The following is a 15,813-nucleotide window of genomic DNA, read 5'->3' on the forward strand; positions in this document are numbered from 1 at the left end:
GCAATCGACAATTCATGTTAAACATCACACATTTGAAGACTCCCTGAAGAAGGTGCTAAATAACACCGAAACGCTGATTAGAAAAGATGTTCGCTATGAAGCGAAAGGATTTTAGATCAAATGACGCTAGTAATTTCTCCCCAACAGAGGCTAATAGGAGTAGTAGCTGGATAGAAAGAGCTCACTTGGAGAGCATGAAGATCCATTGTCAAACCACAGTCAGCCGTATTTCCCTTCAACTTCCACGCTTTCGTGAACCAGTTAACTAGTCATTCCCAGCCATCCCTGTTGCTGTTGTTGTAGCGATAAAGACACCCGAAGGTTTTTGGGAGTGTTATCGATGTTGATGCCGGATGCAGATCCGGTACGTTCCGGTAACAAGCACCATTCAAGTACAAGCCCGGCCATACCGGGAACGATTTAATAAGACCACATTGAACCTTCTAGGCCACTACTCCCCCAGCCCTAGTTCCATGGAACTTGGGGTCGCCAGAGCCTAGGCTGCTAAGGAAACAGGATTCGCCACGGATATGTGAAATTGACAATTGGGTTGGAGAAGCTATAAATTCTGCTGGAAACCTCTTGAAAGGGTTTATTTTAAGAGCGCCATTGATAGGAAATATAGCGTCCGTTTTACCGACTAACATTTCGGTGTTGCTCGCTATGTCCAACCCGTTAGATCAGACCAACATCACATATAGCAGAATCGACTTGATTATTTCACATAAAGATAGTGTACAACCCTTGGCGAGAGCTCCCAGCTCCTGCTTACAGCCTCACCGGCGGTTTCCCAGCCATAACCTTTTCATTGGCCCTTCAGGACTGTTTCCCCTAAGAGCTGTCATCTCCGCGCTAAAATGAATTGTTCCGTTTTGTCAGATTTGGGAGTCAGTGCACATGGCTCAGCCAACTTTCAAAATATCACGCAGGATACGTGGCAATTGATTAAGGCACTAGGCCGACCACATCGGGAACAATTTAGTATAACCACATGAAATCGTCAAGGCCATCCCGCCCTTCCATCCCCTAGATCCATGAGAAACTTGTGGTCGCCAGTGCCTCGGCTGTTAAAGTAACAGGATTCGCCATGGGTAGGTGAGGTTGACAATTGGGTTCGAGAAGCCATATTTTGAATCAATTTGGTATTTAGTCGCCTCTTACGACAAGCATACCTGCGGCGAGTATATTCTAAGCTCCCTAATCCGCTGGGGGCACCTATTTGTGACCCCACACCATTTCGCTGCGGCTGGTTTGTTGCAAAGGTGTTTGTTAATGATTCAACTATAATCCAAACCAGAAGCCTTTCGATGACCCCAGGCAGGACATTAATAAATGCTCCAACGATGCCTAAAAGGGCATCCCCAGCAAGTTATTTGTTCTCAAGAGACCTCGCCTCATTTATACAATCGAATACAGAACGGTTTGCGTTCACTTACTTACTTACTTACTTAACAACAAGGCGCGCCAGTCGCTCCTTCGCTCCGCCAACCGGCGCCAATTGGTCACACCAAGGGAGTTTAAATCGTTTTCCACCTGGTCCTTCCAACGGAGTGGGGGCCGCCCTCTACCTCTGCTTCCATAGGCGGGTTCCGATATAAACACTTTCTTGGCCGGAGCATCATCTTTCATTCGCATAACATGGCCTAGCCAGCGCAGCCGCTGCGTTTTAATTCGCTGGACTATGTTGATGTCTGCGTATAGCTCGTACAGCTCATCATTAAATCTTCTTTGCGTTCACTTGCTATGTCGATTTAACCCCCTACATGTTTAAAAGGTTTAGCCTTAATTTGAAACTTTTGCCTTTGGAATGATAGGCGCAGGTATGCCAAAAAAAATGCCGGAGGTGCAGGTGGAGGTTCTTGCGTTCTTGAGTAGCCGAACATCAGACAAATCTTTGTAACAAACCCACACTTCTCAATTACCAGCTACCAATCACATTCCTGGAGTAACACAACTATGCAAGATACCTTAGGCGAAATTTTTGAGCCTGGTTGTTTAATTTCAGACTTGCACGTTTTCGCCGAAGCTTTTCCACAGATCCCGTTTGGATATTCTAATTTCCAATTTGTAGAACGGAAAACCCGCCTTGCACAGCTCCTAGTCCGAGGGTCCGATGTTGTTTTGGACAAGTCCGAACTCTCAAAAGACTTGGCAGGCTCCGCAGGAAACTTCACCAGTTTTTGGTTTTATAAAAAATATTTTGAAAATTGTTTCTTCTTTAGCTCGACTTTGCTGTTATTGCTTGTAGCCACAGCTATATCCGTTCTAAATTTTAATACAAACTATTTCGAATATGTTTTCTTCTAAATATACTACTATTTAAGTGCAACACGCAAACTAGTGTAAATGTTCTTTTATCGCAAAAGTGTTGTAATTTTTTTGCTTTGCTTTTTAACCCGATTGCATGCAACATCGTTGTAAATTATCGTTAATTACTATGTGCAACTGCAACCACAGCTAAACCGCAAAAACGCGTTTGAAATTTAATAAATAACTTCAACATTTTCTTTTTTCAATTTTCCTTCTTACAATCTCTCCAAACACTCGCACAATCCACGTGCTATAAAAACCAACAACAACTGCTTACGCTCGCCAGCAGGTGCGTTCCGCATCATTCGATGAAATGCAGTTAGAGGCGCAGCGAGCATCGTTGCATTTGCTTAAAGAGCAATCATCATCATCAGCTGAAGAACGTTCACTGGATACCGGTCTGCTGCAAGTGCCGCAGGCTACACACGCGCAACGTTCACATTCATTCGATTCGGCAGCAGCTTCTGCGGGGAGCGATGATTCAGGCACTTTCCTAGAAGTGCCGCGGCGTGGAAAGACACGTCGTAGCTCGTCAACGAAAACACCACCCTGCATACATTGTTTATATTTGGAAGAATATCTGAAACAACAACAAATCGAGCAACGCTATCAGCTAGATCAAGAACGTCGCGAATCGAGTACGTACGGTTATAGCAGTTCAGATGATGATAATACTGAAAATGATGGCGCAAGTGTTCCTGCTGATGATGATGTGGCAGAGGAGGATGAGGGGGGAGACGATGGCGAGGAAGAAGAAGACGTGGAAGACGATGAGGAGGATGAAGATGATGCTGCTGTTGGCGATGCTATGGGCGGTGGCTCGTATGAATACGACGATGCGGCTTTAGAAATGGATATACGTTTGGGTGGTTTAAGCACGGGTAGCAGTATTGAAGAGTCACGTGCGCGACTGCCACGTCAAATGCATCGTCACACAATTGGCAGTTCTGTAACCACTTCAGAAGATGAAGGGCTCGAAGAGTCTGAACATGATTCACCACATTTTGGTAATACGCTGCTGCCACCGCTGTCAACCACACCATGTGGCATTACATTTACATTATCGCCCACGAATGGCGATAGCCCACCTTTTCCTGCGTATGCGTTTCCCATTGATCCCGGCTCGCCACCACCTTCACCCGCTATATCGCTTTTGGTTTGCGATAGTCCACTAATGGAGCTACCACCACCACCACCCATATCACCACTCGAATTGTTACCGCATGTACCCACTTTCGATTTACCATTACCACCACCACCTGGATTTGGTTTGAGCGCAATGACGGATGTGGATGATGCTTGCGCTATAATGCGAGCACAATCACCGACCACAATGCGTCCACGTCGTCGTTCCATTTCACGGCAGGAAGCAATTTTTGTGGAGCCAACTGGTAATTCATTGGAGAATGTGTCGCAAGGTGAAGATGTTAAATCATCAGTGGATGCGTTGAATTCTGTGGATGAAGCATCAACAAAGGCAACATGCGGCTCACCAACAACAACCAAACATGCGCTCGTTGTACGTGATATTTATTTAACTGTACCTGATTTGAGACGAGATCGTGCTGCTTCTGTAGATTCGTGCTTTTCGAAAGTGTCATCGGCCGCCAAGACGGAGGAATTGCAACCCAGCGAAGATGGTTGCTTTCTAACGGTGCCGAATATAAATGCGACACGTTCACGTTCCGTGGATATTGTGCTGCCAACCGATGAGCAGGCGCGCTATAAAGCGCTCGCAATGACTGGCGTATGCAGAGATGGGTATGTAAATATTATTATTGACTCCAAGTGATTTTTGTTTTTTTTTTTGTATAATTGTTTACCACTTTCCTTACACAATGCACATTGCTACCTTCAAAGCACTTTTGGGTTACACGAGTGCAATGTTCTGCGGTTCAGTCCGTCCAAAATATAGATTTACCATTATGGCGACGAAAGAATGGCAGAAGACGTTTTTGAGGCACTCTTTCACGTAAATTTCTGCGTTGACAGTTTTTATCGTAGAGAAAGGCGTGGATTTATGCCCACATTCACAAATCGCTTGCCAAATCAGACCTTTCTGCCAAATTCTTCTATCAAGGTGTTTTTTTCCGTACGGGAATGTTCTCTATATACTGCAAGAAGTAGAACTGGGTACCCGGCAAGAAAAATGCACATAATATGTACATGAATTGAAAGCAACTTATAAAATTTAGTATGTCATTTCTTATCGTAGTGGTAATAGTTGGCATATTAAGTCTACCATCTAAATGACTATTTATAAGGCGAGTAAAAAGCGTTTTTATAAAATCTACCCGTTTTAAAGGCTTTTGTCCAACTTTAAACATATTGTGCGTGTAAATAACAAACAAAAAACAAAATTTATGAAAGAAGTGTTCAAAATACCGAAAAACTGGCATAATGGCCACCTGTTCGTATTACTTTAGAGCATGATATAATACTAGAATTTGATTTTAAAATATTAAGGGGAAATTCGTTTTCATCCACCTCAGTTTCTTCATCTGAAGAGCTTGAATTATGAGCATATTTGCATTGATCCACACTAGTTTATCCACCTGACGAGCTTCTATTTTATGTGCATTCGTCTTGATCTACTTCTGTGTCAAAACTTAATTCACTAGTTTCGTTTTCCAACTCATCGTCATGGATCGAGGAGAGAAACTTCTCTATTTCCTCTTCATTTAATAGTTGCTTAGTAGTCGTGGCAAACGAAATAAATCACTAGTCGATCATGAAAAATATACCACAAAAACCTGAAAGTTACATAAACGTCATCCTTCGTCAATTTGACTACGCCATAAAACAAAACCGAAAAAAAAAATCTATTTACGATTTGCGTGCTCCTCTGTATGCGTGCATTCAAAGAGAGTATACAACCGACTATCGCTGTACGAAATCGGAGATCAACACGAACAATAAAAACATATTTACAGTGAAAATAAGATCGGGCGTAGTCGTATTGACGAAGGATGACCATCTAGGGTTAAAAAAAATCGTATTTGTGGTCCGATTTGGCTCATATTTGGAACAAATATTGCATACAGTCCGGTAGAAGTGACATCAAAATATTTTGGAGTTGGATGAGGGACAAGCATACGTGGCGCCGAGTAGAGTAAAGTCTTTGGAAGGATTATGTATTGAGGACTTAGATTGTAACACATTGTCGGGAAAGAGTCCTTGTAATAATAAGGCACTAAATGAATTAAATAGCATGGGAAATAATAGGCAATTAAATAAAGACTAAAAACTTGAAAATAAAATAATAAAAAAAACATTTTTAAGTTAAACGATTTTATTGAAAACAATATTTACATTAAGAAATACTAATACTAAAAGCTAGAAAATAATTAGGTAGTAATCACACTCCTCATCAATCTATGGCGTTGATCATACAATTAAATAAAAGCGCTGGACGCGTCAAATTTATATTGCTAAGCTATAAGTAAGACCAACTGAGCCTTAATCAGGTTATGCTACGCCTCACATTTTTAGAAATTTCGCGCGCCCAACGCTTTTATTTAATTGTCTGATCAATGCCCTAGATTGGTGAAGAGTGTGATGGCTAGTACCCAGAGCTGGGTAAATTCAATTCCATTACATTACCCATAACATTCCTCAGTAATTGGAAAAAGTAATCAATTCCTTTCCTCCACAGCAAAGGAATTGATTATATTGCAATTCCTCAAGAAAAAGCCAAAAGTAATTTCGTTTTTTTGAGGCTCGAGTACAAAAAATTGTTTGTAATTGAAAAAAAAAGATACTTTGCTCAAATGTAATTTCTGCCCCAGTACTTTCGAAAGGAATTGCAAAAGTAATTGAAAATTGTCCAATTACATTACAAGGAATTGAAAAGGTACTTTCGAATTTCCTATTCCATTCCTCAAGGGAAATGAGAAAGTAATTGAAAAACTACAAGTTAGTCTGTGTATAGGAACTTACGCAGGTTGATGTGGGTGACTTTTCGTTGAATATTGGACGTTCACGTCGATGGTGTTGCGCTACCGATTGTCAGCCACTAAAATATCTTAGGATTAATATTCGGTCACACTCTCACCTTCAAGATATATGCCATCGAAGTTGTATCTAAAGTACAAATCCGCAACAAAATCCTCAAGTCGCTTGCCAGTAGCACTTGGGGAAAAGATGAAGAAACGTTGCTAGCCACATACAAAGCAATTGGCCGGCCACTCAACAGCAAATCTAAACTACGATGATACAATGTACCATACCCGTCCTCATATATGGCGAGAACAAATGAATTGAAAGGAAAGAGTCCTTGTAATAATAAGGCACTAAATGAATTAAATAGCATGGAAAATAATAGGCAATTAAATAAAGGCTAAAAACTTGAAAATAAAATAATAAAAAAAACATTTTTAAGTTAAACGATTTTATTGAAAACAATATTTACATTAAGAAATACTAATACTAAAAGCTAGAAAATAATTAGGTAGTAATCACACTCCTCATCAATCTATGGCGTTGATCATACAATTAAATAAAAGCGCTGGACGCGTCAAATTTATATTGCTAAGCTATAAGTAAGACCAACTGAGCCTTAATCAGGTTATGCTACGCCTCACATTTTTAGAAATTTCGCGCGCCCAACGCTTTTATTTAATTGTCTGATCAATGCCCTAGATTGGTGAAGAGTGTGATGGCTAGTACCCAGAGCTGGGTAAATTCAATTCCATTACATTACCCATAACATTCCTCAGTAATTGGAAAAAGTAATCAATTCCTTTCCTCCACAGCAAAGGAATTGATTATATTGCAATTCCTCAAGAAAAAGCCAAAAGTAATTTCGTTTTTTTGAGGCTCGAGTACAAAAAATTGTTTGTAATTGAAAAAAAAAAGATACTTTGCTCAAATGTAATTTCTGCCCCAGTACTTTCGAAAGGAATTGCAAAAGTAATTGAAAATTGTCCAATTACATTACAAGGAATTGAAAAGGTACTTTCGAATTTCCTATTCCATTCCTCAAAGGAAATGCGAAAGTAATTGAAAAACTACAAGTTAGTCTGTGTATAGGAACTTACGCAGGTTGATGTGGGTGACTTTTCGTTGAATATTGGACGTTCACGTCGATGGTGTTGCGCTACCGATTGTCAGCCACTAAAATATCTTAGGATTAATATTCGGTCACACTCTCACCTTCAAGATATATGCCATCAAAGTTGTATCTAAAGTACAAATCCGCAACAAAATCCTCAAGTCGCTTGCCAGTAGCACTTGGGGAAAAGATGAAGAAACGTTGTAGCCACGTACAAAGCAATTGGCCGGCCACTCAACAGAAAATCTAAACTACGATGATACAATGTACCATACCCGTCCTCATATATGGCGAGAACAAATGAATTGAAAGGAAAGAGTCCTTGTAATAATAAGGCACTAAATGAATTAAATAGCATGGGAAATAATAGGCAATTAAATAAAGACTAAAAACTTGAAAATAAAATAATAAAAAAAACATTTTTAAGTTAAACGATTTTATTGAAAACAATATTTACATTAAGAAATAGTAATACTAAAAGTTAGAAAATAATTAGTTAGTAATCACACTCCTCATCAATCTATGGCGTTGATCATACAATTAAATAAAAGCGCTGAAGGTTGAAACTAAGTTTAGCATCTATCGTGACTCCCAAGTCCTCAAAATAGTTTACTGATAGAAGACAAAAATTATTAATTACGTAAGAGGCTGCTGACAAAGACATTCGCGATAGGCACATGAATTTTCATTTATTGAGGTTCAGCAGCATTGAATTTACTTTGCACCAAGTAACTAGGCAGTTTAATTCCGCTTGAAGCAAGGGACGTTCTTCGATAGACGCATAAGACCTATAAAGTTTTACATCATCAGCATACATTAAGATTTTGGAATATTTTATAGTGGTACAGATATCATTAATAAATAGCAAGAACAGAATTGGACCAAGGTGGCTGCCTTGTGGGACGCCAGAGGGAACATCGATGACATTTGAAAAAGTATTTTTAAAAATAACTTTTTGCGTTCGACCGCAGAGATACGACGAGATCCACTGGGTGAGACCAGGTTGGAAGCCAAGCCGATCCAGCTTGTAGATAAGTAAGGAGTGGAATACTTTGTCAAATGCTTTACTGAAATCAGTATAAATAACATCTGTGTGAAGATTTTCTCTAAATCCCTTAGAAACATGAGTTGCGAATTCAAGTAGATTAGTAATGGTAGATTTGCCTTTACAGAATTCGTGCTGCGGTTCTGCAATCAAAGTAGAAATGGAAAATGTTAGCTGATTGGTAACGATAGCTTCAAACAACTTTGGGATGGCCGACAACTGTCCTATTCCTCGATAGTTCTCTACACACGACCTACTACCACTTTTGTGAAGGGGTATGAGAAAATATTCCTTCCAAGCAGAAGGAAAGGCTCCACTTTTTAGGGACATATTGAATAAATAAGTTAGAGGCTCATAAATGTGTTCAGCGCATTTTTTAAGAAAACAAGTGGGAATTAAATCAGGACCGTACTTGTAAAATTCTTTCAAAGACGTTAAATATGAAAAATCTTCATCTGGATATATTTCTGGAATATTAATTGTGTTAAGTGAGTTAAGCTGAAATGGATATTCATTTGAAAAAGTATTAAATTCAGTGGAATATTTGGACTTGAAAAATTGTGCAAAGAAGTTAGCAATATCTTGATCGTCGCTAGACAAATCACCCTGGTATTTTAACTTTAAACGAGCAATTCTAGTATATTTGTATGTTTGTATAGCCGAACGATCGCGGAAACGGCTAAACCAATTTAATTGAAATTTGGCACAGAGATAACGTATAACCTTCTAAGACTTTCTACCTAGGTGTTTCAAAAGGTTGCCACCTAGTCGAAATAAAAAAAAATGCATGAGATATGCCGACATGGTTATCAAACGAAAGGTATTTCACTCCGCATTACAATAGGTACATTTTTGAGTAGGGCTGCCATTTAGGGTTGCCACCTATTCGAAATTAAAAAGAATTGCATGAGATATGCCGATATGGGCATCAAACGAAAGGTATTTCACTCCGCATTACAATAGGGAAATTTTTGAGTAGGGTTTCCATTTAGGGTTGCCACCTATTCGAAATTAAAATAATGGCAAGAGATATGCCAATATGGGTATCAAACGAATAGTATTTTACTCCGCATTACAATACGCACATTTTTGAGTAGGGTTGCCATTTAGTGTTGCCACCTATTCGAAATAAAAAAAATTGCATGAGATATGCCGATATGGGTATCAACCGAAAAGTATTTCACTCCGCATTACAATAGGGACATTTTTGAGTAGGGTTGCTATTTAGTGTTGGGGTAGTTAGACGAAATAGTACTGTACCTACGCATATTCTATTAAAGCTTTAAATGAGAACATTAAAGTTAAAAATCTTCTTAAAAAATCCTACATATGATTCGACTTAATTTTCTTAATTTCACACACGCTAATAAAATTGAAATGCAATATCAAGGCGCCGTGGCAAATTCTAGCAAAATATATTTAAATACATATTTTTAGCAAATATGACATCAATAATTGCAATTTCTCACAGATTACTATTTGAAAGATTTCTCACCATAGCAAAAAGATATCTCACCATGGTAATTTGCTACCGTTGAACACTAGAGGCATATGCTCAATTTGAAAACGACATCTAACCATTTAACTATTTACCAACAGATGGCGCTTAGGGAAGTAAGTTGACATTTAATTAAACTAACTGACTGGTGTCATTCGTGAAATTTACAAGTTTTTGGAATGTAATAAAATTGTGAGACTTTCGTAGTGTATAACTAAAAGAATATTTGAAATTAATAATTCGACGCATGAAGATACTCGACCTAAATAACTTAGTTCTCGATTTCACTAACTGTCATAACAATCCCTTATACTATAGGCTAGAATTACCCATTTCAAACTTTTCATTCCAGTTCATTTTGCGGTTAGCGTTAGATATGTTTTTCAAATCTATATTTAAGGAAATCAAATATTTGTAAGTAAAAGTATATAATTAATTTCATTTCATTTCATTTTCAGTCAATGGTACAAAACCTTACAGACTAGAAATACAAAATTTCTTAAAGATAAAACTTAATAACACTTAAAAAAAATTTGATTGCAAATTAGCCAAAAATATGGATCTGGACCGAGCAAAATCTAGATTGAGAATTATGAAAATTCGATTGAATTCTGCAAGCGACCTTGTAATGGGTGCGTACAATAAATAGTTAGATCTGAGCGTTTTAACGTGAAACGGAACTTGCGTACGTAGGACCCTTTGGGGCACATTAAAGACAATTTCCTCGAGAAGGTTAGGACAATTTATCATGCCAGAAATTATATCATAAACAAACATGAGAGAGTGTATTATGCGCCTCGACTTTAGCGATTTAAGATTAATTAATTAGGCAACGGGCCTCAGGCGATGGGAATGGCTCAACAAAATGAAGAGGTTGCAGAGAAAACCGGGTAAATCGGCGTTGAATTGTTTCGATCCTGTCGGAGTGTAAAGCATAAATAGGGTTCCATATTACTGAGGCATATTCTAACTTAGATCTTACTAGGCAATTATAAAGTGATTTTCTAGTGTATGGGTCTTTAAAATCACGCGCACAACGACGCAAAAAGCCCAAGTTAGAATTTGCCTTAGGTACAATATGATTGATGTGATTGACAAAGGTGAAGCCTGAGTCAAAAACCCCACCTAAATCCCGATACTCATGTACATTAGATAGGGGGGTGTTAGAAATAGTGTAAGTAGTGACAATTGGATTTACAATTTTTGCAAAAGTCATTTCGAAGCATTTCTTTGTGTTGAGCGACAGTTTATTTCTCACACTCCAATCAGATAGCTTATTTAGATTGCTTTGCAATGATAATGTATCTGACAAGCAGGTTATTTCATTAAACATTTTTAAATCATCCGCATATAGTAAGAATTTTGAAGTACTAAAACAAGTTTTAATATCATTAATAAAAAGTAGAAATAGCAACGTAGGGGTACGATTTAGTATGACTAATTTCAACATATGAGACTCGATTAGACAGGTAAGAGTTTAACCAAGAAAGAAGAGTTGAATGGAATCCAAACTCTTCTAACTTCAATAAGAGAATGCTATGTACAACAATATCGAAAGCTTTCGAAAGGTCTGTAACTTGACTTGACTTGATAACGAGATTTAAAAGCTGAGATGCAATATTGGGAAAATTCAGCAAGGTTTGTAACTGTGGAGCGACCGCAGACAAACCCATGCTGATGCGGATCAATTATTTCTTTTACAAAGAAATACAATTTATCTTTCACCACCTTTTCAAAAAGTTTAGAGCAGGTGGTGAGTTTAGAAAGAGGCCTAAAGTTTCGTACATCATTTTTGTTACCAGATTTGTACATCGGGGAGACTGATACAACTTTCTACCGATCAATAAAATCACCTTTGGCAAGGGAAAGATTAAAAATATGCTTTAAAGGCACACTGAGAGAGGAACTGCACTTTTTTAGTAAAAATGGGGAAAAACCAAAACAAAAATCTGTTTTTGTTGAGGGCTTTAAGAAGAAATGCTGTTCATAATATCAAGCTAGATACCGCCAATGTTCCAAGGTCAAGATAACTTGGAGAATAACTGGTATTTGGAGCACTCCCACTGTCATGGACAAAATTTGAACTAAAAAAATCGGCAAATAAATTAGCGGTATCAGATAAATACTGAGAATGCTTATTATCGAAAGTCACACAGGTGGGAATGTTTGTGAAACCTTTTTTTGAACGTATGAAATTCCAAAAAGATTTCTGGTTGGATTTAAGTTCAACTTCATACCGAGCGATGTATTGATTGTATAACTGTTTATCAAGATCATTAAACTCTCCTGAAAGTCTACAATACTCATCTTTAAAATTACAGTTCCCAGTAGATTTGTGTAGGTTAAAATATTTGTTTCGCTTATTTTTAAGCCTTTTTAGGTTTTTTGTATACCAAGGGAGTTTGTGTATACGGGCGGGGCGTACGGGTACGATATTGCAAACTACTTCTAAAACGTTAATAAGAAAAATATCGTAACATTCGGCGACTGATTTCGAATTGAAGAGACATTCCCAGTTTACATCCAAAAGCCTATCATTCAAGTCGTCAAAGTTAACTCCTCTAAAGTCATAAGTACGCGGTTCATTGAGAGATACTGGGCTAAAATTTAGCACTTCTAGAGTTATTGAGAGAGGAACATGGTGCATGTCCGAGCTACAGAGTGGAAATTCACACTCATCTAAATTGAAACTTAGGTTCTCGTCAACAAAGACAAGATCTAAAATATTATTCAGCCGGTTAGGCAGATAATTAATTTGGATAAGATTGACACTAAATAAGCTATCAAGAAAATTGATTTTATGAGAATAATTAATATTAATAGGAGTGAGTATATTTTTGTCTAAGAAGTTAGACCAAATAATTTTATTAAGGTTAAAGTCACCCAGAATACAGAAATGGCTCTCTCTAAATTCCTTTCACAGATGTTAACAATATTATCCACATGTGAATTATATAAAGATTCATCACTATTAGGTGGAATATACGAAACACAGAAAAATACTTTACCAAAATCGCCAAAAATGCAAACACATAATTGATCCAGTAAGGAATCATTATAATAAAGTTGAATCATAGAAGAACGCAAAGTGCGTCTTATCGCTATTGAAACACCAGCACCTCTGAATAAGCCCGTCTTATCTGAATCACGATCCTTACGAAAAGTCTCAAACAAAAGTGGAACAAAAAATTCACTATCAAAAAATTCATTATTAAGCCATTTTTCCACAACTACAAAGACATCAAACTCACACCGTGAGGTTGCTAGAAAAATGTTTTTAAGCTGGTAGCAGGTGTATGATTAATTTTGTTTTTTTTTTTTTTTAAATTAATTCTGCCACTGAACGAATAATTTTGTGAGTATGTTGCGGATAATCTAATCTAATATATATTATAAATGGCAAAGTTTGGATGTGAAGATGTTTGGATGTTTAGATGTTTGGATGTTTGGATGTTTGGATGTTTGGATGTTTGTCCAGACGTTTGTCTTTGTGACTCAATCACGCAAGAACGGCTGGACGGATTTATATGAAATTTGGCATGCATATAGCCAATAGTCTAGAAGGATCTACTAGCTATATATTTTTCAAAAGGGGCGTGGTCTCCGCCCCCTAGGAACAGTTATAATTTAATTATTATATTTTTTTGTCTTTGCGAATGAATCACGCCAGAACGGCTTCACGGATTTTGATGAAATTTGGGACAGAGATAATAGGCTACTGGCGAAATTTTTTTTGAACATGGAAAGGGGGAAGGGGGTCCCACGACCCCTTCGAATAATTACTTTTTAACAATTTTTACACATTATAACTTTACGTATACTGACCTTCACCAATACTACAAACTCAATGGGAGAAATAAGTCGAGGGCTTACAAAGTGAGCAGTGATACACCCCCCCCCCCCCCTTTCCCCTCTCGAGCAAAATCTATAAATTGTTATAACTCAATGTAAATTTTGTCCTAAAATCAATAATTTTTGGCATCTGGCTCATACAGATCGAGATCTAAACAATTTTGGAAAAACGATCAGTGGTACTCTCCTCCTCCCGCCATCCGCCATCCGCCCTCCTTCAATTGTTTTTATTAGCACGCTTTTATTAGCTTTACCTGTATGTTTCTTTGTAACTCTTCATTCGCTCCAACGCGCCTGTTGCCTTATTAACATGGTTTTATAATTATCTTCACCCTATTTGTAATCCCGTTTGGGTCATATCGAGACCCTTCAGGGATCATTTCTGGATGGTTTTCGGGATCCGTCCGCCGGGGTCATTTCTGGACTTTTTCGGGACTATTCCGGGATTATTTTGGGACCCTTCCGGGATCATTTTTGTATAGTTTTCGGGATCCGTCCGGGATTCCGTCGGGATTATTTTGGGACATTTTCGGGACTATTCCGGGATCATTTCGGGACTATTTCGCGATCATTTGGGGACCCTTCCGGCATCATTTCTGGACGGTTTTCGGGATCCGTCCGGGATCCCGTCGGGGTCATTTCGGAACTTTTTCTCGACTAAGACGGGATCATTTGGGGAGCCTTTCGGCATCATTTCTGGATGGTTTTCGGGATCCGTCCGGGTCCCGTCGGGGTCATTTCTGGACTTTTTCTCGACTGATACGGGATCATTTGAGGACCCTTTCGGCATCATTTTTGGATGGTTTTCGGGTTCCGTCCGGATCCCGTCAGGGTCATTTCGGGGCCCTTTCTCGACTAATACGGGATCATTTGGTGACCCTTTCGGCATCATTTCTCGATGGTTTTCGGGATCCGTCCGGGATCCCGTCGGGGTCATTTCGGGACTTTTTCTCGACTAACACGGGATCATTTGGGGACCTTTTCGGCATCATTTCTGTGTGGTTTTCGGGATCCGTTCGGGATCCCTTCAGGGTCATTTTGGGACTTTTTCTCGACTAATACGGGTTCCTTTGAGGTACCTTCCGGCATCATTTCTAGATGGTTTTCGGGATCCATCAGGGATCCCGTCGGGGTCATTTCTGGACTTTTTCTCGACTAATACGGGATCATTTGGGGTAGCTTCCGGCATCATTGCTAGATGGTTTTAGGGATCCGTCCGGGATCCCGTCTTGGTCATTTCGAGACTTTTTCTCGACTTATACGGGATCATTTGGGGAACCTTTCGGCATCATTTCTCGATCGTTTTCGGGATCCGTCCGGAACCCGTCGGGATCATTTCGGGACTTTTTCTAGACTAATACGGGATCATTTGGGGACGCTTTCGGCATCATTTCTGGATGGTTTTCGGGATCCGTCCGGGATCCCGTCGGGGTCATTTCGGGACTATTTCGGGATCATTTGGGGTACCTTCCGGCATCATTTCTAGATGGTTTTCGGGATCCGTCCGGGATCCCGTCGGGGTCATTTCGGGACTTTTTCTCGACTTATACGGGATCATTTGGGGACCTTTTCGGCAACATTTCTGTATGGTTTTCGGGATCCGTTCGGGATCCCTTCAGGGTAATTTTGGGACTTTTTCTCGACTAATACGGGTTCATTTGAGGTACCTTCCGGCATCATTGCTAGATGGTTTTCGGGATCCGTCCAGGATCCAATCAGGGTCATTTCGGGACTATTTTGGGATCATTTGGGGTACCTTCCGGCATCACTTCTATATGATTTTGAGGATCCGTTCGGGATCCCGTCGGGGTTATTTCGGGACTTTTTCTCGACTAATACGGGATCATTTGGCGACCCTTTCGGCATCATATCTGGATGCTTTTCGGGATCCGTCCGGGAACCCGTCGGGTTAATTTCGGGACTTTTCTCGACTAATACGGGATCATTTGGGGACGCTTTCCGCATCATTTCTGGATGGTTTTCGCGATCCGTCCGGGATCCCGTCTTGGTCATTTCGGGACTTTTTCTCGACTTATACGGGATCATTTGGGGACC

At 39.3% G+C, this 15,813-nt stretch overlaps 1 protein-coding gene across 8 annotated transcripts in view; it reads left to right on the top strand.

Annotated features, from left to right (window-relative positions):
* rdgA (retinal degeneration A) overlaps window positions 1-15,813 on the top strand; it is a 1,310,388-nt gene that overhangs the window by 893,311 nt on the left and 401,264 nt on the right. For 7 of the 8 annotated variants that reach the window (XM_067783802.1, XM_067783806.1, XM_067783807.1 and 4 more), the window contains one exon: window positions 2,597-4,071. In XM_067783802.1, the coding sequence (XP_067639903.1) occupies window positions 2,597-4,071 (1,475 nt within the window). The remainder of the gene's footprint in view (window positions 1-2,596; window positions 4,072-15,813) is intronic. The other variant, XM_067783805.1, reaches the window with a different exon arrangement.

Source organism: Eurosta solidaginis, chromosome 4 (assembly GCF_040869045.1).
Source record: "Eurosta solidaginis isolate ZX-2024a chromosome 4, ASM4086904v1, whole genome shotgun sequence".
Classification (NCBI taxonomy): domain Eukaryota; kingdom Metazoa; phylum Arthropoda; class Insecta; order Diptera; family Tephritidae; genus Eurosta; species Eurosta solidaginis.